At 36.1% G+C, this 26,645-nt stretch overlaps 1 protein-coding gene across 2 annotated transcripts in view; it reads left to right on the top strand.

Moving 5' to 3' along the window:
- Positions 1 to 22,797, top strand: part of SUN2 (Sad1 and UNC84 domain containing 2) — a 40,372-nt gene extending 17,575 nt beyond the window's left edge. Inside the window, exons 5-19 of one of the 2 annotated variants that reach the window (XM_072421099.1) lie at positions 126 to 263; positions 3,227 to 3,307; positions 5,714 to 5,807; positions 6,705 to 6,775; positions 7,772 to 7,914; positions 10,165 to 10,374; positions 10,469 to 10,546; positions 10,754 to 10,797; positions 11,420 to 11,585; positions 12,650 to 12,883; positions 14,376 to 14,460; positions 14,564 to 14,679; positions 17,931 to 18,098; positions 18,613 to 18,705; positions 20,083 to 22,797. In XM_072421099.1, coding sequence (XP_072277200.1) covers positions 126 to 263; positions 3,227 to 3,307; positions 5,714 to 5,807; positions 6,705 to 6,775; positions 7,772 to 7,914; positions 10,165 to 10,374; positions 10,469 to 10,546; positions 10,754 to 10,797; positions 11,420 to 11,585; positions 12,650 to 12,883; positions 14,376 to 14,460; positions 14,564 to 14,679; positions 17,931 to 18,098; positions 18,613 to 18,705; positions 20,083 to 20,196 — 1,835 coding nt within the window. In that variant the 3' untranslated portion in view covers positions 20,197 to 22,797. Of the gene's footprint in view, positions 1 to 125; positions 264 to 3,208; positions 3,308 to 5,713; positions 5,808 to 6,704; positions 6,776 to 7,771; positions 7,915 to 10,164; positions 10,375 to 10,468; positions 10,547 to 10,753; positions 10,798 to 11,419; positions 11,586 to 12,649; positions 12,884 to 14,375; positions 14,461 to 14,563; positions 14,680 to 17,930; positions 18,099 to 18,612; positions 18,706 to 20,082 lie in introns of both variants that reach the window. The other variant, XM_072421098.1, reaches the window with a different exon arrangement.
- The last annotated feature ends 3,848 nt before the right edge of the window (positions 22,798 to 26,645 follow it).

Genomic DNA, 26,645 nt, shown 5'->3' with positions numbered 1-26,645 from the left:
GGGAAGTACTAGTTCTCTGATACTCTGTTATAGGACATTAGAGAAAAAGCAAAGACAGCAGCAATTATACTGAGCAAAGGAGATTTTTTAGGGATTGCTCATTGTGTAATGTCTTGCTTCTGCAGGAGAAAGTGACTTGGTACGGAAAAGACTTGGGATAGATATTTCCAGCACCAGCAGCAAGAATGGCTTCTCAGACAGACAGACAAAGTATGACAAATCACCTTCATCTTCTGGTTATTCTTCAGAGGAAGATTACAATGGTAAGGACTTCCATTTTAAATCATTATTCCTAAATAAAATGACCACTGGCAATGAAATAACGTTTTTAGAGCCAATAAGTTTTTGTTTAGTTTTGGATAGGATGAGGAAATGTAGAAATAAACTTCTCATGTCTTGTGTTCCTTCTGCGGAGATTCACCTCAATAGACAAAAAAAACCCTTTCCTAATACTTAGGAAAAGATATGCGATGAAAGACATCAATTTTACGCGGGACTTTTAAAGCCAATACCATCAATATTAATTACAAAAATAACAACATTTTATTATTAAACATTAAAAACAAACATAATTTCAAAAAAATAGAATTGTGGGTGTATATAATGACCTCTCCTTACAGAATACCCCCAAAGGGTTTAAATTCTAAATTACTTCTTGACACGGTTCGCTGAAAAAATCCGCTTCTTGAAGAGTAAGGAGAGGAGATGTCTGATGTTTGTACTTCCAGCAGTTATATTCAAATCCATTTTAGCTAATTAGGGAGTAATCTCTTTCAATTTTCAATATAAATCACAGTGATCCTAAGTTTCATGCCCTTAAGTCCTCAAACAGATAAAAGAACATACAGCCCAACAGTACAACCATGTTCCTATTCCATCCTTCCCTTGCAAGTGAGTTTTTCCTACTACTTGAAAAGTAAACTTCAACACATATACCTACACTTCAGATATGATTAGTTGGTTGAACCAATTTCTTAGTAATATTGAAATCCAGGCTCTAATTTGTTAGTTCCCACCAAAGCTAGACTAAAGGGACAACTAATTTGGTTGCATCAGAGACTGCTCTCTATAATTAGAGTTTACGGTTCTCCACAGAGAAAATATTGGTTTCTGTGTTAATGAATGAGTAACTTCTATTGTAAGCAGATTGGCCTATATCATTATTATTAAACAGTATTTATATAGTGCTGACATATTATGCAGCGCTATACAAAGTCCAATTATCATGTCACTACCTGTGACTCTAAGGGGCTTACAGTCTAGTGTCCCTACCATAGGTATATGTCATTACTGCAAACTAAGGTGAATGTTGGGGGGAAGCCAGTTGACCTATTTGCATGTTTTTGGAATGTGGGAGGAAACTCACGCAAACACGGGGAGAACCTGCAAACTCCATGCAGATTGAGTCCTGGCGGGGATTCCAACCTGGGACCTAGCATGGCAAAGACCAGGGTGCTAACCTTCAAGCCACCGTGCTGCCCGGCTCTAGAACCTAAAACGGCAATATCATATGCATATCTCAAAAGTGGCACAAACTAGTGATTTATCATCCACTGGGAGGAACCACAGTGCACAGCAAGGGATGCAGATGTCCTATAATCCTGGATGTTGTTAAAGATGTTTTTGACAGTTCTACAAGCAAGCAAAGACTGGAAGCCTGATTGGTATTACAGAAAATAATAATTACATTTACCACACCTAAAGGTGGTTCTACTGTATCTGTCTGCCATTTGCAACCCCCGTTAAATGTACAGTGCTAATAATAATAAAACTTGAGTTGAAGTACTAAAAACTACCTAATACATCAAAATCTAAAACATACAGAGAAATAATTCAGTGAAAATAAATAAATTAACAATAAATATAATAAATACCTTATATCCTATGCAACTTAATCTTCCAATTCTTTACATTTTGTCAAACTTTTCTGTTTTTCTTATTAAAAAAAAAAATACATGTTCAGGGTATCTTTTAAAAATGTACAGTGGTAATAATAATAATACTCGAGTTGAAGTACTAAAAACGACCTAATACATCAAAATCTAAAACATACAGAGAAAATAATTCTGGGAAAATAAATAAAATACCATTAAATATACTAAATACTTTATAGGCTATGCAACTTAAACTTCAATTTTTTACATTTTGCCAGACTTTTCTGTTTTTTTGTTTTTTTATAAAAATAATACATGTTCAGGGTATCTTTAAAAAAAATGTAAATCCAGGATCTATATGTGTTTAAAAAACTGTAAAAAATAATTTAGGTATGCAAAGAAGGTAAAAAGTTATTGTTGGGTAAACGACATACCATATAAAAATGTCATAACATATGCTAATTTTTAATTAAGGTAGTAAATGATACAAAAATATGTTTAGAAAAGTGGTATTTAGTTATGATATTAAGAATTGTTTCCCTGTAGTTTTTTAAATCAGAAAGCATGGTGTGAAAAATAAGGCAGGTCTTTTTAATACCAAATAGTTCCTTACAATCTTTACAGTTCTATGTCTTTGACAGCTCCCCAATGTCCAAAGAATACATTAAAAATAATAGGCAAGCTGGAAACTATGGCACCTAAACAAAGAAATGAATTGAAAAGACACATACACAACCATGCTTAGGGGTCTATTTATAAAGCGGTAAATCTGATATTCACTAAAATAAAGCCTGGTGGAGTTAATTAATTACTGCCATTGAAATACTTGGACCATAAGGATTCTCCACAAAGGAATGTTTTAGCATATAAAGCATTTCATGCTTTATATTTGGAACCCTTAGACCTTGTACCGTGTATACTTATCATATATAAAGACAGATACTACAAGTGCTTATTATATTGTTGTTTATGCCCTAATGAAAGAAAACATACTTGGTTGTTCTTGCTTTGAAGCTTAGTTTGTTCTTTTTATTAGGGTGTTTTGCAGAGGTCAGTTAAAAGCTGGTAACTTCTTTGTAACTTCATAAAAAGCGCAACAGTGAACATTAGCTATTGAATATGGGACAAATAGTACATACAAGGATTTGCATATTCCTCTCTCAGGATTCTGCAATTGGTATTTTTTTTACAGTAGTACCTAAAAGTATTTACCTGGAAAATGACTCTGCTAATTAAAAAAAATATAACCGTCTGGATTTATTTTAATGTTAAAAATAAAAGTTTATTAACCATTCATAACCATTATTCTGTATATTAATTTTTTTTAATTTTAGTCCATTCTCATTCTCAAGAAGGTTTTACTAATGTCTCTCGTTGGAAAAGATGGGCTCAGCAAATGAAGGAGCTGCCCTGGCTTCTGTTTTCCTATCCAGGTGAGATGTTTACAATACCTATGCAGTGAATATTAGTTGTTCCAACCAAAAAAAAATGAAAAGTGCTTTTTGTTTCACAATCCTATCCAGTACTTTAGAACACTGTACTGAACCTGTTGTACGATTGTAACACATAGGATCTGATTTACTAAAGCTTTCAAAGACTGGACAAGATGGACTATCGTGGGAGAATGTGGCTGATCCAGCAAACCTGGGCTGATTATGTCCAGGACCTAAAGCATTTGCTAAATAATAGCAAGTGATTTTAAGAAATCCATTCCATGTTTGCTTCATCACCCAACTTCTCACATATTATTCGATCTTCTGAAGTCTAGGATAGCTTTAATAAAGTAGGCTCATTGTGACAGAAAAGAGGATGGCCCAGATATTTAGCCAACTCCAGACCAATTGGTTCCATCCCCTGGTCTTATCATAATGTCCTCCAATGGGTTTCTGTTACAGTGGCTTGCAGCTTGTGTTTTTAGGATGAAGGCTGTCAGGATCCAGCAGTGAAAAAATATTATTTTAAAAGTACTATTCACATAAATAAATGCCAGCAAACACCTGAAGCTCTTGGCGCATGATCATTCAACAGACATAGCTTAGTGCCATAATATGGTATTACAGCTGATTGTAAAGCTGGTTTACCCACTAAATGGTGTTTTACTGACCTGATAGGCCCAAAAACACAGCAATTTGTATTCTAAAGGTTTTCTTTGTCTGTGTACTCTGCACATATAGTTTTAATCTTTTGTCATGGAATGATTAAAGTGGATTTAAACCCAAAATAAAAACACACTTTTGGTATATATTGAGTATAGGTTTTCTTTAAGCATAATTTTAGTCTCCATCATCCTATAATTGCATACATCCACTAGTTATGTCCCTTATTTTAACTAAGGTTTTCCACCACAAAAATTAAGAGGAAAAAAAGTCACATGACCATCCTTTTATTTTTATCCAAACTGGCTTGTGGGAGACGTTGAGTGGAGCCATGCCATAACTATAGTAATGCCCACTCAACAATGATCGAGCTTTGGCAGATAATATGGCAGTCGATATTATGCCTGTCAAAACTAATACAGAAAGCTTACAGAAGAACAGTAGAGCACAGTAAAGCAGATATTCATTGTTACAATTTTGTTGCAGTTCAGATCATACAGTACAGTATAGCTCCTGTTTAAGTGTATACATATCACCCTATGACCTAAAACATTAAGAAATACCACAATTCAGTTATACTCCCTAAAACACTTTATGCGCCCATAGTGAGCAACACAACAACTTAGGGAAAACACTGTTGGCTGTTCCTAGGATTATTTGTTTAAAAGGTACAGACTGCAGTAATTTGTTCTCATCCAGATAAAATTGGTTCTGTGGAAGTAGAGTGAAGCAAAATGGTCATGGCGGCAGTAACAAGCACTTCTTCCAGGTAGCATGTCTAGTACAGTCATTGGATCTTCCAGCAGACTGGCCATTTGCAGACAGGAAGTGCGTTTGCTGCAATGCCCATCAATAAAAGTTTGAACGGAAAAGGGGGGGAAGAAAAGTGTGGTATGGTTTTCCACAAGGCATCAGAAGCAGATGGGAGAGAAACAGATGAGGCTAGAGTTTTTCTTTAAGCTGTTCTAAAATGAACAATGTGTGGATGATAAATGACAATTATTAGAAGCGTATTTGGGATGTGTACTGTAATGTTCTGTAGATGCAGGAAAAGACAACATACAGGTAAATGTAACAGTCAAACCAAAGAGCTAAATAATATAACTGATTCAGTATATCTTACAAACAAGCAGCTGATTGGCAGCTGATATGCTCATAAAGTAACAATTCTTCACAGTGGGCTGTAGGTTTGGCAGGTTTTGGCAAATATATGAAATATTTTGATTTAATAATCTGGATGAGTGCCAAATATTTTATTTTACCCAAGATTTTTTTTTAAATAGCATTTGTCACTTGTCAACATTTCTGTAGTGGCTACTTGCAACTTGTTTTGTGGGTATAATGAAATTGGTAATGCTTTCCAAGGCTTTTTTTTTTTTTTTTGTAATTTTGGGTATAAATCCACATGCATTTACTAAAGAACTCCTGTAATGTGATAACTATGTCAGCTGCCATTGTTAACCTCTCAGTTTAAAAATGCTTGCTTCCCAGTACCCTTTAATGCTTTTTTTTTTTTTTTCAAAGTTTTATGTGTCAATAACCTGAAATGTAAAGATCAGGAATTCTGACGCACCCAGATTACTAGCATATTCAGAAGGAGACCAACATTGGCAGCCATATTTTTTTTTATAGATGATAGAAGAAGAAAGTAGTAGAAAAAAGGATTATAGAGCCAACTTTATGACCTCATAACTATAAGCCTGGCGTATCTTAGGAGTTACTCTATTTCTCTCTATTCTTTAGGTCACGTATTTAGACTCTTTTACTGGTGGATTGGTACGACATGGTATCGTATTACGACTTCTGCTTCACTCCTTGATGTCTTTATTTTAACCAGGTTAGTAAACTAATAATAAATAAATAATAGAGATTTCCTGAAAGTAAGAAGCAAACTGTTAAACAAAAAACTGCTCCATTTTAGGTGTAGTTCTGGTAAGGTGGAATCTCCGTGCTCAGCCACTGATTTATTTTGTTTACCACTCCTTAGTAGCTGCTTGTATTTAAAGTTTAGCATTCTTGCCCTTGTTGCTCAGGGTATAGGGTTTCAACCCTTCTTTGGTCACTGCCTACAAAGGGTTGGTATTTTCCCCTTGTACTTTTATAAGGGTTTCCCTAAATTTTATAGCTTTCCCTCAAAATCCAATAAAACCTGCTGTAGTTACACGGGCACACTAAGTTCTTATTGCCCTTAGTATGATTTAAAAATTTAAATGTGAGCTCTATTGGTGGTCATAACTTGAACTAATTGTTCACAAAAGTTCACACTGTAACCTCATGTAAGTGGATTTAAGCTTTTGTTTAGTGTAAGGCACCAAAGTTTGCTGTGTTGCTTAGAAGGGCTGAAAAAAGGTTTGCTTCCATTATGCAAAAATTATGCACCTATATTGAACTATTTATCCTCAGTATGATATAGGAGACAGGAAAATGTCATAAAGTCATGGGTTTTCTGTGCTGGGTTACCTCACCATGTGAACTGCTTTACTCAGCCAAAGTACAAAATATTCTTTGTTATGAATTGCATGTCCTGCGCCACTGGTAAATGTGACAAGGAAGTAAATACTCCTAATGCTCGTTGATGCTTCTAATTACTTTTTTACTTGCTTTAAATTTGGTTTATAAAGCCCTCCATTCCCTTTGATTTTTAAGCCCTTTGCTTACGTTTCTTACCCTTTGCTTGATTTGATATATATTTATAATCATGGCATTAACATTTCAGCATGTTTTTATTTTGCAGGCCCTATAATTTTCTAAAGAAATCACTGCTGATCCTACTGCTTCTTCTGATTTTAGCTCTGATGGCTGCAGGTAGGTGCTTGTTTTATTTTACCCACAAATATTTATAGGGGTGTATTTAAAAAAAATAAGCAGATACCTTTAGGTAATAATGATTGCCTGGGCCCACCAACAGTTCAAATTTAATCTGTAGTGGATGGAAATATATATGATGGTTTAGGACTATTTTGAGTAAAATGTTGCAAGAATGGTAAGTTATTGTTTCCCTATCAGCAAACAGTAATAGTTATTGGGGAAATTTGCCATGTGCTAAATTAAGCAATGATAATAAGACCTGTGTTGTTTTAGAATAAGACCTTTATATCAGAAATAAAGTACACAACATTTTGGGCATAGATCAGAAGATTTTTTCGAGGTCCCAGCAGGAAATAATTAGCAAATTAGTTATATATAGTTTATAAATATGTCCCTAAAAAACAGTAGCAGACATAATTGTTATGTGCAAACAAAAAATGTCCACACATAAGGCCAATGTCTAGCACAAAAAGACACTATTTTTTATAAAAGAAATTATTGAAATATGTGTTCTGACTTTCCAGTGCTATTAATAATAATATTATAGCTTTATTTAACCAATTCATTTTGCAAATTACTGTTCTCCAAAATAGAATTGATATTGTATCTTACATACATGTGTTTAAAATAGTTGTAAAAGAATCAAGTTGTTGCAGCTGAATCCTAGTTGCATAATGGGACAAAGGAAGATTTTCAAGTAACCACAGAAAGAAGATCCATTTACAATTATATTAAAATATTATGGTATATTAATAAATATTATGATATTATGGTACAATAATGGTGCAAAAATAGCTCAGTCCAGTCTGTAATAAAAACTGTATGGGTAAGCCATAACATGTCCAAGTAACTCAAACTAATATGAGATGTTTAAATACTAAAATGTTGTTATGCCTAAATATGGTATCTACATTTAAAATTTGTTGTTATTTACATCACTGATTCTTTTGTGGGGTTGAAAAAGAATTTTCATTTAATGAACTCTTCTACCAGGGTTATGGCATTTCTACCCATTTGGACTCCATGGGTTGTTATCTGTTCCAATGGCTGTATTTTCTGGCTCACAAAGAACTGTAAAAGACAATGTCTTGAGAGAGGGAAGTCCAGGACCCCAAATACAGACTCTAAAAAACCAGGTTTGTACACAAAAACCTTTAATATATTATTCGAATCTCATTTATTGTCTGTGCAACCAGATCTGATATTACTGTTAAGATGAATTCTGGTCTGCAGAGGCATTAGAAAGTGAAGATCATATACGTACAACTTGGCTACTAAACAATCTTTTAATATGATGTCTGTCTAAAAATATGCAAATTCACATGAGAAATTTCATCTGTGTGCCTGAAGAGAAAGTAACAGCAAGCACTGTGGTCAGAAAGTTCCGAGCTGATCAATTTTGCAACAAACATCTGCGAGTGTCATACAGAGACCTACTCCTATCTGAGCTTAAACAACCGGACCAGGCAACCATTCTGTATTAGGCAGAGTAAAATACATGTCAGGCTGGTAACATCTACACTTTTACTAAGGTAATACCTAGTTATTCTTCCATAAAGTTGCTTGTTTAGGGACTTGCTGTTATTATACCAGAATGCTCTGTCTCTGCCTTCCAATTGCTGTCCTATATTATCACCTTATTACATGTGCTTCCAGAGGAGACTGGAAGTGGCCAATCTCATTACACGGGCATATCACTCCATTGTCACCATTAACATACAATATGAAAGTGGTAGTATTTTCTAAAAATAATAATTGTCTGATACAAAATTATTTAAAATATGAAATGTCTAATTTAAATCTCCACTGTGCTCCACTTAGCTTCACCATATCTTCTCTATAGATACTCATTCACAATAGTCTAGTCTATCATAAGTTAATGCGCATTGTATTTTGTTGTTGGATTTCATTGGGCTTCCTAATGCACCACAACAAACAAAAAATTATGCATGCAGCATTTTCAGCAGCTTACTGCAAAACCATGTTATTGTGTCGCCATGTGTAGTGCTGCACTTCAAAGTATTTGAGCTGGGAACCAACACAAGACTGTTCAAATCTGCCAGTGTTATCACAGAGCACTGGTGAACTGAGAACACTGTATAGTGGACTCTTGGACCTCTTTATGCACTTTCGTTTTAAGCTAGTGGCTTTTTTTCCTCTCTGCCACACATCGCGCTTCAGAATTCTTTTTTAGTACATGTGCTTTATAAAGCAAATTTAACTCCCTCACATGCACACAATGGCTCTGATTTACTAAAGCTCTCCAAGGCTGTAGAGCAGGGGTCGGCAACCCGCAACTCCGGAGCTGCATGCAGCTCTTCAGCCTTCTTGTTGTAGCACCTGAACCCTAATTTTCCAGGAACGCCGAGGTACAGGTGAACTAAATTAGAGGTACAAGTTGGGGACACCTGTGACTAATATTCCTAAAATGTAATCGTTATGCCATCGCCCGAACATAAAAAAAACTCCCATCCAAAAAATCTACCGTTACACATTGCTGGAGGCTTCTAGCACCTGAACCCAGTTTCTCAGGAACAGGAGGCTAGAGGTGAACAAAATTAGAAGTGCAAGTGGGGGACACCTGTGGCAAACACCCCCTAAAATTTTATCCCTAAGGCATCATCAGAACATAAAGAACTCTGCCCATCTAAAATATCTATCCTGTTACGTTAGAAGTCTCCAGCTTCTAACATAACCGAATGATATTAGAAGCTGGAGGCTTCTGGGGGCAAAGTTCAGTGTATAATTTATTCCAAAGTAGGCCTACACATGCACACTGCACTTCCGTTTGTTGTATTCTGCTGTTGTAACAGGTAAAACTTAAAAAAAATTAAACATTTTAAAAGTTTATAAGCAATGGTATGTTTTGCGGCTACATATTATTTTTCTTTAGTGGAAGAGGGGGCAAAATGGCTCTTTTGATAGTAAAAGCTGGCAACCCATGCTGTAGAGGATACACTTTCATCAGTGAAGCTATGTGATCCAGAAAACCTGGAATAGATATGGTCCAGAATCAAAAACAATTTGCTAACATATAGCAATTTACTTTTAAGAAATCCCTTGCAGGTTTGTTGGATCACCCAGCTTCACTGATGAAAGTGTATTGTCTCCAGCCTTGGAGAGCTTTAATAAATCAGGCCCAATATTGTGTTCCTTGCTTTTTGCCTTTGGCTAGCCAGAATAACCAGCAAGGATTAAACCAGGCACAGACATTTGCAAGTACACATATATTACACACTTCTTTTATCTCATACTGTGTCGACTATATGCTGCACCCTGTAGATGTCCCCTTTCCCCTCACTGACAAAAAAAATCATGTATGGTCATTTTTTTTCTAAGCAAATGCTATATTTTGTTAACCTTATTCTTTTCTTTTTTTAAAAAAGGCTGATTTAATGTACCGCATAGAGTCTCTAGAGAAGAGGTTTCAAGGCCTAGAAAATGAACAAAAATTGTTAAAAAGTATGGGATCCACCCCCAATGCAGGCAATGGAATGGGTCAAGAAGAGGTTCTTCAGATTTTCAAAGACCTGTCCAGCTCCAAAGATTCAGTTTTACGAGAACAAATTCTAAAGGAAGGGACAGAGAGAACAAAGGTATAATAAATGGGTGTTTTTACTGATTTAGAGGCATGTTTTGACTATATATGTTGTAATTTACAGTACTCATTGTTGGCTTTCATTGTTCCAGAGTGCAATAATAGGATTAAAACAGGAGCAACAAGATCATCTTCAAGGCATTCTTCAGAAAATGCAACAAATGTCTAAGGTGAGAATAAAATAATGTAAGGTGAATAATGAAAAATGGAAAAGCAGCTGTGTTCTTACATTTTGGCATGATTATGTAATAATAGGAAAAACATTGGACACTAGGATCGTAGACTCAATCTGCTAGACATGGGGAGTTGTAAGAATATGTAAAATGTTAGACATTATCTGCATTATCACTAAAGAACGATACCTTTTTTCCCTATAGGATGTAGAAGACCAGATTTTGCAGCTACGGGCAGAGGTTAAAAGGTAACTAAAGCGTGTTACACGTATTTGTGGATGGTTGGCTTATTTACTTAACAGTCCAGCAGAATAGTCATGTCTGTTATTTTCTCTAGTGAACTGTACACAAATGTACAATATTTTATACAGGACAATTGTATTTGAGTTAGGACATGTATTTTTCAACCAAAGGTACTACAATTTGTTCGCAAGCAGATAATACATTTGTATCACTATGTTCCACTGTATACTATTTTCTTTTTTTGTAAAAAAAAGCAAAATTACAGGGTTCTTTAATCTTGAGGTAATGCTTAAATACTTCAGTCTTTGTAATGGTTGTGTGCAAACACTTTTGTGTTAATATGTATCTAGTAACAGCAGGTAATCAGAGGATAGTTGCATTACTAGTATATAGATGAAAGTTGTTAGCCCATGGTTATTGCAAAGAAATAAAAATATGTGTATAAGTGTTTGTATGCATTTCCGCACATTTACCATTACTTATGTATCCAGTGTTACATGCCTGGAAATGTTTACTGTCTCAGAATGTTAAAAATGAGCCATCATTGTAGAAAGTTAGATAGAATTATATATAATTTTTCTTGTCATTTCTTATGAAAAGCATGCCTGGCTTTGTTTTTCTATACAGTCCCTCTCATCATAGTTTAAAGGAGAATTTCCTGCAAGATTTAGGAAAACTGGATTCAAAACTTCTGCATCTTCAGCAAGAGTTGGAAGATGTTAGAAAGGCGCAGGGTGACGTTTCTAAACAAATAGCAGCCATTCCTGGCCAGATAAGAGGAGTCAGGGATGAGGTGAGTTTACTATTTTTTCTTATTTAACAACTGTTTTTAAAAGTTTTCTTTTTGTCCACCACCAACTAGAATAATAAAGAAAATAAGTTGCAGTGTGGTAATTATTTTATCAATTTATATATTTTTATTTTGGTACACAAGTAATCTATTTATTTAGTCTGTGAAAAATGTGCATGCATATCCTACTATTCATGTTTAACAAGATACACGTATTTAAATCTGTATATTCTGTTAGACAGGTTTACTCAGGCTGGTCATTGTTAGTTATTTTTATATCAGTTTTAGAGCAGGGGTGTCAACCTCAAATACACAGTGGGCCAAAATTAAAAACTTTGACAAAGTCGCTGGCCAAACTTGAAACTGAAACAGCACCTCTACTACAATTCCCTGGGTCTATAAAATAGTCAAATGCCGGGCCACGCATAGGCAGAGAGCCCGCTTGTCTATGGACGCGAGTGATGCTGGGAATTGTAGTAGCGGTGCTATTTCAATGCAGCAGCAGGCCAGCAACAATTCATATTTAGGATTCCTTTGGGGACCAAAAAATTTGACACCCCTGAATTAGAGCAATGAAGCCAAAATGTTTGGGATTTGCCATCAATGATTCAGCTTTTTTAAGTTTAAAACAAAAATTAAGAAAGAAGTAATAATAGAATGCAACCAAAATTATTTTTTTTGTGTTAACAAGTCTAATTAATTAAAGTAGTGATATTTTACTTAATCAATGCATGCATCAATTGATTGTTCATAATCGTTATTAATACAGAGTAGCTCAAAAGTGTTTTTGTAGACCGAATATTTTGTTTTGTATAGAATGGGGAATGGTTAGACCCTCTGTCAGGTTTTTCATTGCTGTCTGAGTATCTATTAGAGGTATGGTGACTGTGTTATGGTGTACACTGTCATTGAGAAAGAAAGTGAGAAGAAACAAGGACACCTGTTCTAGAGATGGTCAGTAAGTGAAATTTTCCCACTGGTACACAGATGTAAACCAAAACCTACGAAAAATAATTTTGTAGCTTTCGTATGCACTTCATGTGTCTTCTTTATGTTTGTTTCATCAGGTACAAACTCTCTTCCCATCCTGGCTCTTGAGTACCATGGAGTCAGAAAACAGTGGTCCTGGTCCACTATCAGATATCTTTCTCCGCCGAAGTGAGCTGCAAAAATCTTTAGTGGAATTGGAAAAAAAAATATTTGATGCTGTGGCTGCAGACAAGAAACTACAGGTATCTCAGGCTCACATAACCATAGACAAGGAGCTACAGGCAAGCGGACTCTCCGGAGTATCCCGGGAGGTAGGAAAGATCTCACTTTAACAACTTACTTCTTTCTCTTTCTGCTGAATCAAGGTGACACTGCCTTTAGGAACAATGTTTTATGTGTTCAAATGTTGTCAGATACTTTATCTAAACAAGGTTACTGAAGTTTGCCCTGTAGATGATGATTGCACTCTTTGCAGATTGTTAGAAAAGTTAAGCCATTTGTTTTGTTCTGAGGATGAAGTAGCCAGTACTTCCACGTGGTTAGGAATTAAAGTGCCCATTCCCTGGTCTTCTGTTAACAGGGAGGAAGAGATTGGCCTTTCCTATAATATTCAGCATGCACATGGGCCACCTCCACTTGTACACTAAATACTATAAATGTATTGGGAGTATCCTATGAACTGCCACAATTTTATGGCACATCAGATAATCTGCTGCAGAAAGAATGAGTTCAAACTACCAGAGGCAAAACTTCTTAAGATACTATGACAGTGGTTTGAACCATTTTCTACACTTGTGTTTGGGAGACATCAGGGTAACTAAGGCACCACATCCCTGATTGTTTGAAATATGTTTTAAAAAGGAGGAAATATTTGGACTGGGACTTTTTAGGTGTTTATACAAAAATAATATACTAATTTTGTTTAAAATAGAATATATCTATGTCATTTTATTATAGTAGTACAAAAATATCTTTTTTAAAAAAACATCATGCAAAACATTACAAGGATTTTCATGTTTTCTTGCTAAAGTAAATAAATATCATATAACAATTATTTACTTTATTAAAGTTTCCATTCTACTATCCTTGACGCGTTTCACCATAAAGGTTTCATCAGAAGGACATAATGTAATGGATAAGTAGATTTCTTTGTGACTTGGTAATTATTTGATGTAGATTGTGGGGAAAAAATCCCACCAAATTTAAAAAGATGTGAAATCAGAACAGCGGTTCATTTGCTAGGGCTAAATATTCTTATAGATCCAACCTGATTGGTTTGACAAATTTTAACAAAATTAGTATTTAGTATTAGTTATTAGTATTTAGTATTAGTATTGGTGTTTTTATATAAGCACCTAAAGAGTCCCAGTCCAAAATATTTCCTTCTTTTTCAAAAATTTTCTACACTAAACAAAAAATTGGCTTCAGAATAGGCTGCCAGTACACCCCACAAAATGTTATTGCATGTTCGCCTTTAATTAATGGCACAGCAATGTATGACAGCCAGTTTCATGTTTTGCAAAAACAATTTTAGCACACATTGTATTGAATGTTACCTCATTGTCAGGGAAAAAGGCTTACCTTATTTGTTAATAAATTACAGACCACACTGTTTTAATGATTTAAAAATAAAATATAAGTCACAACAACAATCTGCAGATTATTGCACAGAAGATCAAAACTAACAGTCTACACAAAAGAATGCCGGTAGCTTGCTGAGTTTACTTCAGTCTCCTTTTTTAATTGAAGGTACGTCTCCTACCATGTACCCCTAATTTACCAGCAGCATTATCTTAATTGCAGGAGGTGTATGAAATAGTGAATCGTGCATTGCAGAGATATAGTGAGGACCGAATTGGGATGGTGGATTATGCTCTGGAATCATCAGGTTTGTTTGTCCTCACTGGCCAAGCCTATTTATAAAGATGAACCCTTAAAAGCTGAAACATGTTTTACTGATTTATTTTTCTGCTATGACTTCTTTTTTGTAGGAGCCAGTGTTCTAAACACCAGGTGCTCTGAGACCTATGAAACCAAAACTGCCCTGCTCAGTTTGTTTGGGGTTCCACTATGGTACCAATCACAGTCTCCAAGAGCCATTCTTCAGGTAAATTACTAAAAACTAATAATTAATTATACAACATTTTATTCTAATTTACACAATATTAAAAGCATATACATTGGTTAAATCTAAAGTTTTACTATACCTATGTTGCCATACTGTGCATCTTGATCTAAGCACCTTCACCTTGAATGAATGGTACAGCATAGTACTGCAGTCAGTTTCATGTTTTGCAATAACACACATTGCATGCATTTTACCACAAATTACCGCAACTTTGGGGAAAAGACCTAAGCTACGTACACACGTCCAATGGTTCTCGCCAGATAATCGGCTCAGGGCGTGTGTACAGCACCCGTCGTCCATGGTCCGAACGACCGTCCTGGCGGATCTATTGACGATAAACGACAAACAATCATAATGCAAGGGAAGCGGGGAAAGCGCGCAGCAGGGTGCCGCTCTGTCATTCTCCCTCTCCCCTCTGCATAGAGAAGAACTGTGCTGTATGTACAACACTCATTCATGCATATTTTAGGCTTGGAAAGGATTGTGAAAGATGCTTTCCAACGACAATAATTGCAGGTGTGTATGCGGCTTTAGGGTTCTAGGTTCTGACTGTCAAACGTTAGGCACTCAGGAGTGGCAATAAGCTGTCAATGCCAGAGACAGTCTTAAGGAGTGCACTTCAGGAGCCTAAATGTTACAATACAGAAGAAAATATTTTTTTGTTGTCATTTGAGAGACACTCTGACAAGCCTCGGACAAGCCATCTATAGCATGAGCATAGGTTTGCCCTACTTTCCGCGTTGGGCTATTGTTTGCTAAACTTAAAAGGCATTTGTCTTGAAATCAATGAATTTGTCCCTCAAGCCTATAAACTGGAGTTTTGTTTCAGGACTCCTCCTCATTTGCTCATATTTGGTTGTTTAGAACTAGGAGTAGTGCCCCATTACATGCAGGAATGCTTTCAAGGTTTGTATGCCAACCGTTCACTCTGTTCACTCTCACTTTGAAACCCAAAAAAGGGGTCAGCCAATCCATCCTGGACCATAGGGCACCTTCATTCACCCTGTCCAAAAGTTAGGGGTTCTGGTGGAATGTAAAATTTAATTTTTTTATTCTGGAGACACCAGCTCTTGTAATAGCTCAGGCAAGGGATTTTCTTTATTCATAAATTATTTTCCAAACTCTGATTGAGAGATTGGATTTTTCCAATCCAGAAGTCTCAAAAAATCAAACTCTTTTTGCATTAAAGTCCTAATGCTACCAACCATCAAGGCAGTCCCATTTGCTCGGCTTCACTGTAAAAGCATTCTGATGTTGTGGATCAAGGCAGTCCTGGTTCTACCTGTATTGGTAGCTTGGGAATTCAGCTCTGGAAATAGGGAAGTCCCTTCTTCCTATATTTTTGCATGCTTCAAAATGGATTCAATACTAAAAGACTGTAGATAAATCTTAGGCATTCTGTCAGTGCTGGAGACAATAGGAGTCATTGGAGGATTCCTAATTCCCAATTGACATCTTGGAGGTTTGGTTGATTTACTTGTCCTTACAGTGCTGGACATCTCTTTGTGAAAGGTCTCTTCAATTTATATCTAGTCAGATTATTCCACAGCTGTGGTGTTCATTGTTTATCAAAAAGGAAAAGTCTATCTGTGGCAAGAGAAGTAGAGCAGATCCTGTCCTGTCAGCCATATACATCCCAGGTGTAGACAATTGTCAGGCAATTTTTTCTCAGCTGATAGCGTGTAGATTCAGGGGAATGGTTCCTACACCTGGTGAAGCTTCAGCACATGTGTCATAAGTGGGGACACCAGGTGTGGACTAGCATTCATGTTCAACAACCTTGAGATCCCTTAGAGGAATTAGTAAATACTCGGTGGAAACTCGGTGGGATCACTACTCTCTCATCTGTGCATTTATTTTGCTTCTGAGGCTTTCTCCTTGTCTACTTTGCATGATCAGACTGGGCTGGCCCAGGAGGAAGTGGTTCTCTGACCCCGTCAGGTTACATGGTCTCTCCTAGATAGCCATTTTATTCTGTCTAAAGGACCATCTTACCATCTCTGTTACCATGGCTCCTAAAGCTTAAGGTTTTGAGGGACAGGGATGCCACGAAGTCTGTAATTCCTACAATGCTTAAAGCTAGTAAACCTACTTTCCACAAAATCTACTGGACAACTTCTTTCTTCACTTAGTATAAGTCTCAGGGATTCTATCCTAGGAGTTCTGCAGCAGGACAAATCCTCCCCTTTCTGCAGATTGGTCTAGAGCAAAATTTGTCTTTTAATGGTTAGATTCCTCCCCTTATTTAGTATTACGCCTTAAGTCTCCTTATTCCACTATAGCACTTTGTGGGGGGGAGTTTCGCATTGCTTCACTGGTCAGTTTAAACCCATTTTTATCTTGTTTTATTTTGAAAAGTGGTGTTTGTAGCCATTATGTCTGCAAAGAGTGTCTGAACTCCCTGGAACCATTTCTATGGAGGATATATGCCTCTATTGGATGTGGTTCGGGCTGTGAGGCTGTTTTACTGTTTGGATTTCGCAATATACCCCACCAGCTCTAAGTCAATCCGACAGATCAATTTTTCAAGCCTCTCAAGGATTTAGCCTTTCTCTGTGAAGGCCCACCAGACTTACTAGTGTCTCTTAGGTCTCCTGACATCAAGCTTGCATCCAGCACCCTGTCTTTGGTTCACGTTTTTGTTTTTTAAGTTATAGATGTTTAGGCCTCTTGTGATGCCAGTTCAGACAAGGTCGTTCAGACAGCTATTTGAGTTGCAGTCTCCAATCCCCTCTAGGGCTTGTTAGTCTTTTGACCCTCATCCCTCTGTTAGACTTCTTTTAGATGTCCCAAAGCCATCAAATTCCTGTCGCCTTTAATGGACTATAAACAGATGATATTATTTAGGAGTGTATCAGAAAATATCTTTTCTTAGAGACCAATGAGGGACACAGGTCACACACCTCTGTGTATATGATCACACTATTGGTACTGTTTAATGAAAATAAGCATGCCGGTACTAGGAATTGATACCCTCTGTTAACCTACGAGTTTCAAGTTTATTGTTCGTCAATGTCTAAACTGTCCCCAAGGTTTTGGATTTTCATATATATACCTTAAAAACTTAGATTTTGTGTTTTTTACAAACATTTTTATTTCATCTAACCGCCTAAATCTGACTAATCTGAGCAGTAGGAAAATTATTGAATAAAGAGTTATTTGCAGTTGGGTTGTTTGATGAGTTTGTACCAGCAAGCCACATGAATAAGACTTCTGCTTTCATTTTCCAGCCAGATTCAAACCCAGGTAACTGTTGGGCTTTCAGGGGATCCCAAGGATATGCTGTAGTTCGTCTTTCTAGTCGTATTCGACCAACGGCTGTCACTCTAGACCACATCCCTCGTTCTTTGTCACCAAAGTCAACAATTTCAAGTGCTCCAAAGGATTTCATAGTATATGTAAGTCTTTATTTTTTTATTTATGTTTGAGATATGTAGAAGTCCGGTGTGTTTGAAATCTTGGATTCCTTGTCAAGGATGTATTCTTCCCCACAAGATTTTGTGTATTTAGGGTAAATATCCTACCATCTAACTAAACACTCCTCTAATAAAAAAACCTATAAAAATACCTCCAAACTGTCCCTGATTTGGTAGGGACGTCTCTCTTCTTCAGATCTAAGTCCCTCTAGTCCTATTTCCTCCTCAGTTGTCCCTCTTTTGAGGTAAACCTATATATCTCTATAAAAATCTATAACTTAATAAAAAAATATTTTGCAGTAAATCTTTCACATAGCCTCTAAATCATTTACTTTTTTTTTAAATTAGTTATTATGAAAGAAAAGCAAGTTTAAAAAACAGGCATGACAGGCGTGTTTAATTTTCCTACATACTTTGAGATAAAATGTGTCTCTTTTGCCTACCTCTAAATTTTAAGAGAAATGTCAAAATGTTTTTTTTTCTTTTGTCACCACAGGGTTTAGATGAAGAAACGCAGAAAGAAGGTGTTCTTCTTGGAAATTTCACCTACAAACAAGATGGAGATCCTATTCAGACCTTTCATCTAAAGGTAACAGAAAAATTATTCTCTTCCAATAATTTATTCCTAAGTAGTTTGGTATGTATTCAGCCACTAATGTAATTTCTTTCTGGTCCTTTGAGAGATACAGTAATTCCTGAAAGTGTACCTAAACTCAGAATTTTCACTTTACATAAAAGGTAAGACAACCTCTTTTATGTAAGGTAAAAATTCTGTTTTTTTTAGGTGCAACACCCTTTTAAAAACAAAAAAAAAAAAAACAAAGGGTGCAGTACTGCCCCCTAATTTTCGATTACCTAGAATGGGAGCACAAAGCCTCCCGGAATACCTACATCAGGCATCCCGGGAAGCTCTTGGGTGCTTCTTCTGCCCATGCCCGAGCTTCTTGAAGCCTTTTCATAAAAAAAAAAAAAAAAAATGCCGATCTCACGCATGCTCAGTGAGATCCGCAATAAGAAGACACGAAGATGGCAGCGTCTGGAGCGCCAGCTCCGGGACAGATGTCAGGACGACGTGGCACCTGATACAAGACACTCCAGGAGGGATCAGACTGCCCTGCAGGGTTTTATTTTTGGCACTCTGGTAGAGAGAGTCTTGTGAGAGAGAAAGAAAGAAAAAATAGGCTTTTGTAGGGCAAGAGTGTGTTTTTTTAAAAAAGAAATTTAAATTTTATTTAAACATCCTAAAAAAATTGGACAATAGCCATCTATACTTAGCCCTAGGCTAACGTTGATGCGCTAGTCTTGTCATGACATCGTACCTATATGGTACATTGAGTTAGGTTCATTATTATCTTATTATGGATGAATCATTCATCCACTCCTAAACGCAATCAATCAAATAATTCAGGATACTGGTGATGTCACTTCTATCAATTATTAGCTGATCAACAATTATCATCATTTTAATCAAATAACTGTCCAAAATTTCCAATCATCAAATTTCCTTTGCTTTACTCTTTGGTTAAAGTACACTAAAGATTTACTCTCGCATTTTTCCACTCCTGAGGTCAAAACACCAAGTATCCTAATCCCCTGAAGAAGCCCTGCGGGACAAAACGCGTCAAATAGGAAACCAAGTGTTTTGCTGTGAACCTAACTCAATGTACCGTAGTGGATGGATATTTCCCTTAACTTTCTTTTTTTTTCTAGTTCTATCAATGTCTTTTATAAATGCTGCACAATAGTGCAAACAGAATAAGGTTTGTGAGAAATAAGCAGGAAGACCTCATTGGAGCAGAATGAGATTTGTGATTAGGGAAGAGCCCTGTCAGTCACATGCCGTTAGTGGCCCTTCTTTAATTAAAGAGCTCGCATTCGCTTTTTAAAAAAACTCTTGCTTTTCAAACAGTCTAAAATTCTTTACATTTTCAAAATCATTTCTGTTTTTTTTCTATCTAAACAAAAGGGTGAAAATATTCCCACTTATGAGCTAGTGGAACTGAGAATACAGAGCAACTGGGGCCATCCTGAATATACCTGTGTCTACCGATTCCGTGTGCATGGAGAAGCAGAAATGTAACAAGAATGATGCTAATGAATGGCTGAAAAGCTTTTGAGGGGCTTTACAAGAATAGTGTTCTATTGCTGAGCAGCTTGGGCTTTGCACTGCCGGCATGAATGGATGCAGTATTATCAAACAACCTGCCTCACTGCTGCATTGCCTAAACCGAATTCCCAGGAATACTTCTATATAATACCCCAAGAAAGGCTGTTGAACAGCTTTATTGCAACCTACGCCCAGAAGAGACTACAGTAGTCTTCATTAATTATTTGATATGTTAAGCTTCTCTGTGATAAACAGAAAATGTACAGTTTCTTTACCTTTTTATATTCACAGTATGAAGATACATAAGCACCTGCACATACAGGATGTATCACTTCATTAATACCTGCATGCCATAATTTAAACAGTATACGTGTTTTAGCTAAGAACATTCTAGTGATAATCTAACATAATCTTGAAGGGCAAGGAGAACGGTGACCGCTACTTAACTGCAACAGTTGATAATTCTAACTTTTTATTATTGTATTTCCACTGTTTGTATGTTATTCTATGGCATAGGAGAATCTGGTGCCCTTTAATTTCTAGTCTTTTATTTCTATTTTCTGTCAATGAGGACCTCAATTATGGTACAATAACTTCCTCCAAATTTCTGCAATGGTACATATACGTATATTTCTGAAGAAATGAAGGCTAGATGAAGTTCAAAGAATGTTTAGTTTAAAACACAGGATGTGGCGTCAGTAGCGTAGTAATAGAAATTTATTCCTACTTGATATCGTTTGTCTGCTTTTTAGGAGGGAAAAGTAAAATTATGAAAAAGTTAACATTCTATTTGACCTACAAATAATGAAGGGTTCCTTTTGCACTTGATGCCATGAATCGAAGCACTGATAATGAACTGAAAATAAAAACCTCAATTTGCTTTCCCTTTAGGCAGCTATGTAAATGTGATATGATACTTTGCTTGGGATTATAGTTCAGTCATATTTTATGGCTGATGGAGCAATGTGTTATTACTTTCTAGGATTTCTACAGAATACGTATGAGTGAATGTATTATGTTTTCATTCTCCATATTCTTTTTTTTTTTTTGCTTTTGTTGATTGTTACTTTTCTGACTAATTTAGGCAAACCATACAGAATGAATGAAGTTATGTTCTGGTAAGAGATAATTCCCCTCTAATTTACTGAGAACAGGTACATCATTTTTTCTAAAATTACTGATATTTTTTCTCTTTTCTCCGTGTATATTATGTACTACTTACTTAACTCACTGGTGTTTGAACACTCTCTTTCCTAGATTTCTGTAAGATGCAGGTGAGCTGGATAGCAAACTGATAAGGAGAACTTTATCAGGTGCACACTTTGTTTCCTATATTGTGAGTTTTAAACACTCTATTTAAAGTGTTAACATATTCTCTATTTACATTGACAGTATTCTTTGTTGATTGTGTCTACTAATAGGTAATGTGCACAATTGATATTACTATTTTCAGAGATTGTGCACTGCTCCATTTTTATAGGCCACATGTACATTGTCACACATATAGTGTCATACCTTTCTCTAAGAGGTAACCTATAATTTGCTAATAATAAAAAAAGGCATTTTTTTCAATATAAGGATCACATTAAAGAAATACCAATAAAAGCATTCAGTACTTCACTGTTATCCCCTTATGCTCTGATTCACTGCCAGACTTCCCAAAATCACTTACCAGACTCCATGTGAAAAGGCCAAGTGCTTGATTTGCCAGGCTCAAAGGACTGCAATGGTGGAAGGTTAAGAGTCCTATTTCTTCAATCCCAATTTTATCACATATTTGTCTGTGTCTGTCAGGGAGTGAAAAGAAGGTTTGCTTACAGCCCCCTGTGCAGTGAACCTATTACATTGACTAGTATTGGATTTTACCTGTATGTACATTACATTCATGCCAGGAGTGCTTATGCTTTTGTTCATTTACATATATTGTTATAATGTTATGGTTTGTCCCAAACCGCTCACTGTCCATTTTGCAGGACATCTTGGTCCACAGGTACTGTACATGTGCAATGAACTATACACAGAAGCATGTGAAATAATGGTTTTGCTTAATGCTTCCATTATATATAGGAACTGCACACAGGTACAAAAAACAATATATTTGGTTCCTAAAGAAATTATAACCAAAGGCATTGTGAAGATTATCACAGAAATTGTTGTCCCCACATAACCACTCTAATTAGCAATCTAAATATCACTTTCACAAAACCAAGAATTCCTAACTAGAAAAGGTTTTTACAAGATCACATCAATTATTAAAAAAAAAAAAAAAAAAATCATTTCCCTTGTTATATCTGTTGAACATTAATTTTTTCTTATGTTTTTATGCACTGGCTATTAAGGCAGACGCCTGACTATTGCACTTGCTTACTTGTTTTCATGTTAGTATTATTTTAAGTTTGTTGAGATTTTGCTGCATCTATGCCACTTACAGTTTTATGTATTGTATTTATCAGACGTGCTTCAGTATTAATTTATAAGCTTGCAAATCTGACTTCAGCAAAGGGTTTTTTGACTGAATAAATTTGAGCTAATTTAACCAATAAAGATGTCTTCATATCTTAGCGTTTTAAAAAATGGTTTGGAACTGATGTATTTTATTTCTTATGTATTTTATTTCTCATGTATCAGGATTAGATGGTTTGAAATTCTTCTACTCCAAAGATGAGTCTATTGAATGTATTACCATTATATGTATCCTGTGCAAATACTTTGACATCAATACTTTTAAATGGAATCTGTCATCAAGTGATCAGACTACAAGCAGTGTTTAGTGCTCAGACTCCATGCTGCTTCTACCCAGATCTCTCTAACAGACTTGGAGACTTAAGCAGTCAGTAATGATTTGCTTTATGTTAGAAATGTTATTGTAGCTGAGCAGGCCTACTTATAAAAGATTTCCCTCTTATTTTGGATCTGCTATGTTTTTTCATAACTACTCCTTGGATTATCTGCAACCTAAATCTTACATTTCCCTTATCAACCTGATTCATGTTAGAATTTCCTTAATTTTGGATTTAGTTGAACTGTAATAAATGTCCCTCACTGAGAAATAGGGTGACAGCAACCAGGTCTAGTAGTCCATTAATCAGATTTCAGATTCCCTCTAAACCCCTGACTAATACACTGAGACTTAGAGAGCATTTGTTATCCTTAAAAACTTTTTGAAGTGCATACAATTAATATTTAAGGACAAATACTAGGTTTCTCAAATCAGTAATATTTAGACTGAATCTTTTTAAATAGTATAAAAAAAACTTTTAAGGGCTCTCCGATGGAGAATCTTCCAGATCCATGTGTTTACATTTCTGTAACTTATTCTCCATCAAACAATTTTTCAGTAAATTCCAGATTCAATGCAAAATAAATAGACCCTTTAGAGCCCTTTCATTTTTTTTACAATTTTTGAGCGCTTCATTACACATTATCGTCTACAATATGTTTCAGAAGTATTACTCTGCTTTAAATACTAGTGCATTAGCATAAATTTGGTGAGCTTCAAGGCTTGTGTGTCAAAAATGGATGGCACTGCAACATGCAATACCTGCAACTGCATTAGTGTAAATAGGCTCTTAAAGAAGAATTAAACCCGTGCCTGCAAGGGAACCGGGATTGCCGGGCTTCTCTGACAGCCAAAGCTCACACTGCGCATGCATTGAATTTGCATTGAATTTGCACTGAATGCAGTTCCACACAATAGTAATAAAATGCATTTCTTTTTAGTTTCCTTGTCCTCATAATGTCCTAAACACAACAGGTAATGTTTGGGAAGCCCCCACCCCATCTCTCACCGAATGCAGCTGTATGTACCCCAACCTGGTTAAATCCAAAACATAGCGTGCATGCGAGCCTTCAGGATCACAGCTTGGGAATACTGCTGTACAATATAATAAACCTGATTCATATGTGACAGATTCCCTTTAATTTCTATAGTAACTGTTATTTAATTTTAATACCTTGTTTATGTAACAGAAATAAATGGTTGGTTTGTTATAAAGGAAACAATTGGGCTTTATTCCCTACATGAGCATTATATATTTTGAACTATTTATCGATCTTTCTATACATATGAAAACTTTGCTGAAGTGATAGTCATATATGCAATAATAAACAAATCTTATATTGATTTCTACATAAGTACATATAAAAAGAAGAAAAGTATACTTTTTATAAAAATAGGGAGTGCATAGTACATTAAATAAATGTTCGGCCTTTAAATTGTGCAAAGCTTTGTAAGAGTGTGTAGATCCACTGGAGAATAAAGCTTCCTTACAGTTTAACAATCTGATAAATTGGGGAAACTTTGACAATAATAACTTGGGTGTTGAAAGGACAATTCAGTAACTGTTTTAAGTGGCACAAATTCCAAATCTTTGAAGCAAAGAATGTCAAATATCTACTAATTTTAAAATTAAGTTAAGGTAAATGTGAACATTTATTTAGATTTCATTACACAAAGCCTGTTAAGGATGGGTTACTTAAATAATGGCATAATATTGAAGGTAGATGCCTTATAAATGTGCAGACATGACATTGACAAAACATGTTACAAGTGACAAGTTGTGTTTTTTTCCTTTGGTCAATGAGGATAAAAAAAAACGTGTGGGGTTATGGAGAAGAAAGGAGGAAAAAGAATATTAATAATTTTTAATATTAATTACAACAAATTTTTACATTTTACTGTTGTATGACACAAATCCACAGGAACACTTTGTACAGATTGATCCATATTGGCAATGAGAATGTTTTATAGTAAAGGTCATTGTATGCAGGCTGTTAAGAAAATTGAATCTTTAATACTATATATATATATATTTATATACAGTTAGGTCCATAAATATTTGGAATTCTTTTTCTAATTTTGGTTCTGTACATTACCACAATTAGTTTTAAATGAAACAACTCAGATGCAGTTGATTCAGCTTTAATTCAGTGGGTTGAACAAAAAGATTGCATAAAAATGTGAGGAACTAAAGCCTTTTTTTACATAATCACTTCATTTCACAATCATCTTCCTCTTGATGTCATTGCAGAGGATTTTAATTCTGTTTTAAATCTGGAGATTGGGCTGGCCAAGACAGGCTCTTAGTTTGGTGATCCTCCATCCAGACCTTGATTCCCGTGGCATGGAGCATTGTCCTGCTGCAAATACCAAGACTAACCAAACTTTTTAACCTCTCCCTTTCCACTGGCATCTACACCTCCACTTGCAAATATGCCATTATTCTCCCTATTCCGAAGAAAACCTCACTAGCTCCCCCCTAGCTTCTAGCTACCGTCCTATCTTCCTTCTCCCATATGTCCCAAACTTATTGAGCACCTTGTCTATACTCACCGACTATATGAACACCAACTCTCTCCTTCACCCTCTCCAGTCTGGCTTTCGAGCTGCTCATTCCACTGAAAACATCCCTTACTAAAGTGGCCAAAAACTTCCGCAGGGCTAAGTCACAAGGCAACTTTTTTTCTGCTTTTGACACTGTTGATCACCCCCTTCTAATCCAAATTATGACCTCTGCTGGTATCAGTGGCACTGTTCCCTCTTGATTTGCTTCCTATCTGTCTGACTGCTCCTTTCACCTAATTCCTTTCCAAATTACCTTCCTGGAACAAGTCCTCATCCAAGCAACCTCCTTGTCCCACACCTACATTTTAATAATGAGAGATTTCAACTTACCTTAGTTTTCCTTAGATACACCATCTTTAGATCGGTTACCGACGGACCCAATAATCCCCCCTCACCGCTTTCCGTGTCTTAGCCAGCTTTCGAAAGCTGTTCCACAAATATAACCTTCAGGACGCATGGCACCTAAATCACCCTACGGACAAGCAATACGCTTTCTATTCTACTGTGCATAGAACGCACAACAGAATAACTTTTTTTTCCGCTAACTATCCCATATGTCGGAGGGCCACTCATACAGATATCGCCTGGTATGTTGATAGCAGATTGTGAAACTAACCATATTAGGAAATGTCACTGGCATTTAAACAACTTCTTGCTGAAACATGTACTCATGAAACCTAGACAAAGCTAAACAATTCCTTTTATTACTCAAAATAGAAGACTACTTATTGGAGCAACAAGAGAACGGGTATCCAAATCCATCCTGCTAGCACTCTGATAACTTGGTGGTATGATCTATATACCACTGTGCAGTTTACAGAGATATCCCTCATTTTAATACACGTATTCACATATATCTTAACTGCCTTCTCCCCACCCTGGAACAATCCACTGTGGAAGCTCTTAAACTCCGAATTACCAATCCCTCTACAAATGCAATTATATGTCACACCATACAGTTCCTCAGGTGTGTCTGGCATCCATGGCCTCCCCACCTACCTTCCTCCACTATATTCCTGAGATTACACACAGCAGTAGATCCCACATGGTTCGGTTCTAGCATGCTAGTTCATTTTTT

The sequence above is a fragment of the Pyxicephalus adspersus genome, chromosome 8 (assembly GCF_032062135.1).
Source record: "Pyxicephalus adspersus chromosome 8, UCB_Pads_2.0, whole genome shotgun sequence".
Classification (NCBI taxonomy): Eukaryota; Metazoa; Chordata; class Amphibia; order Anura; family Pyxicephalidae; genus Pyxicephalus; species Pyxicephalus adspersus.
Note: the sequence above shows the minus strand (reverse complement) of the source record. Positions and strands in the feature narration are given on the sequence as shown.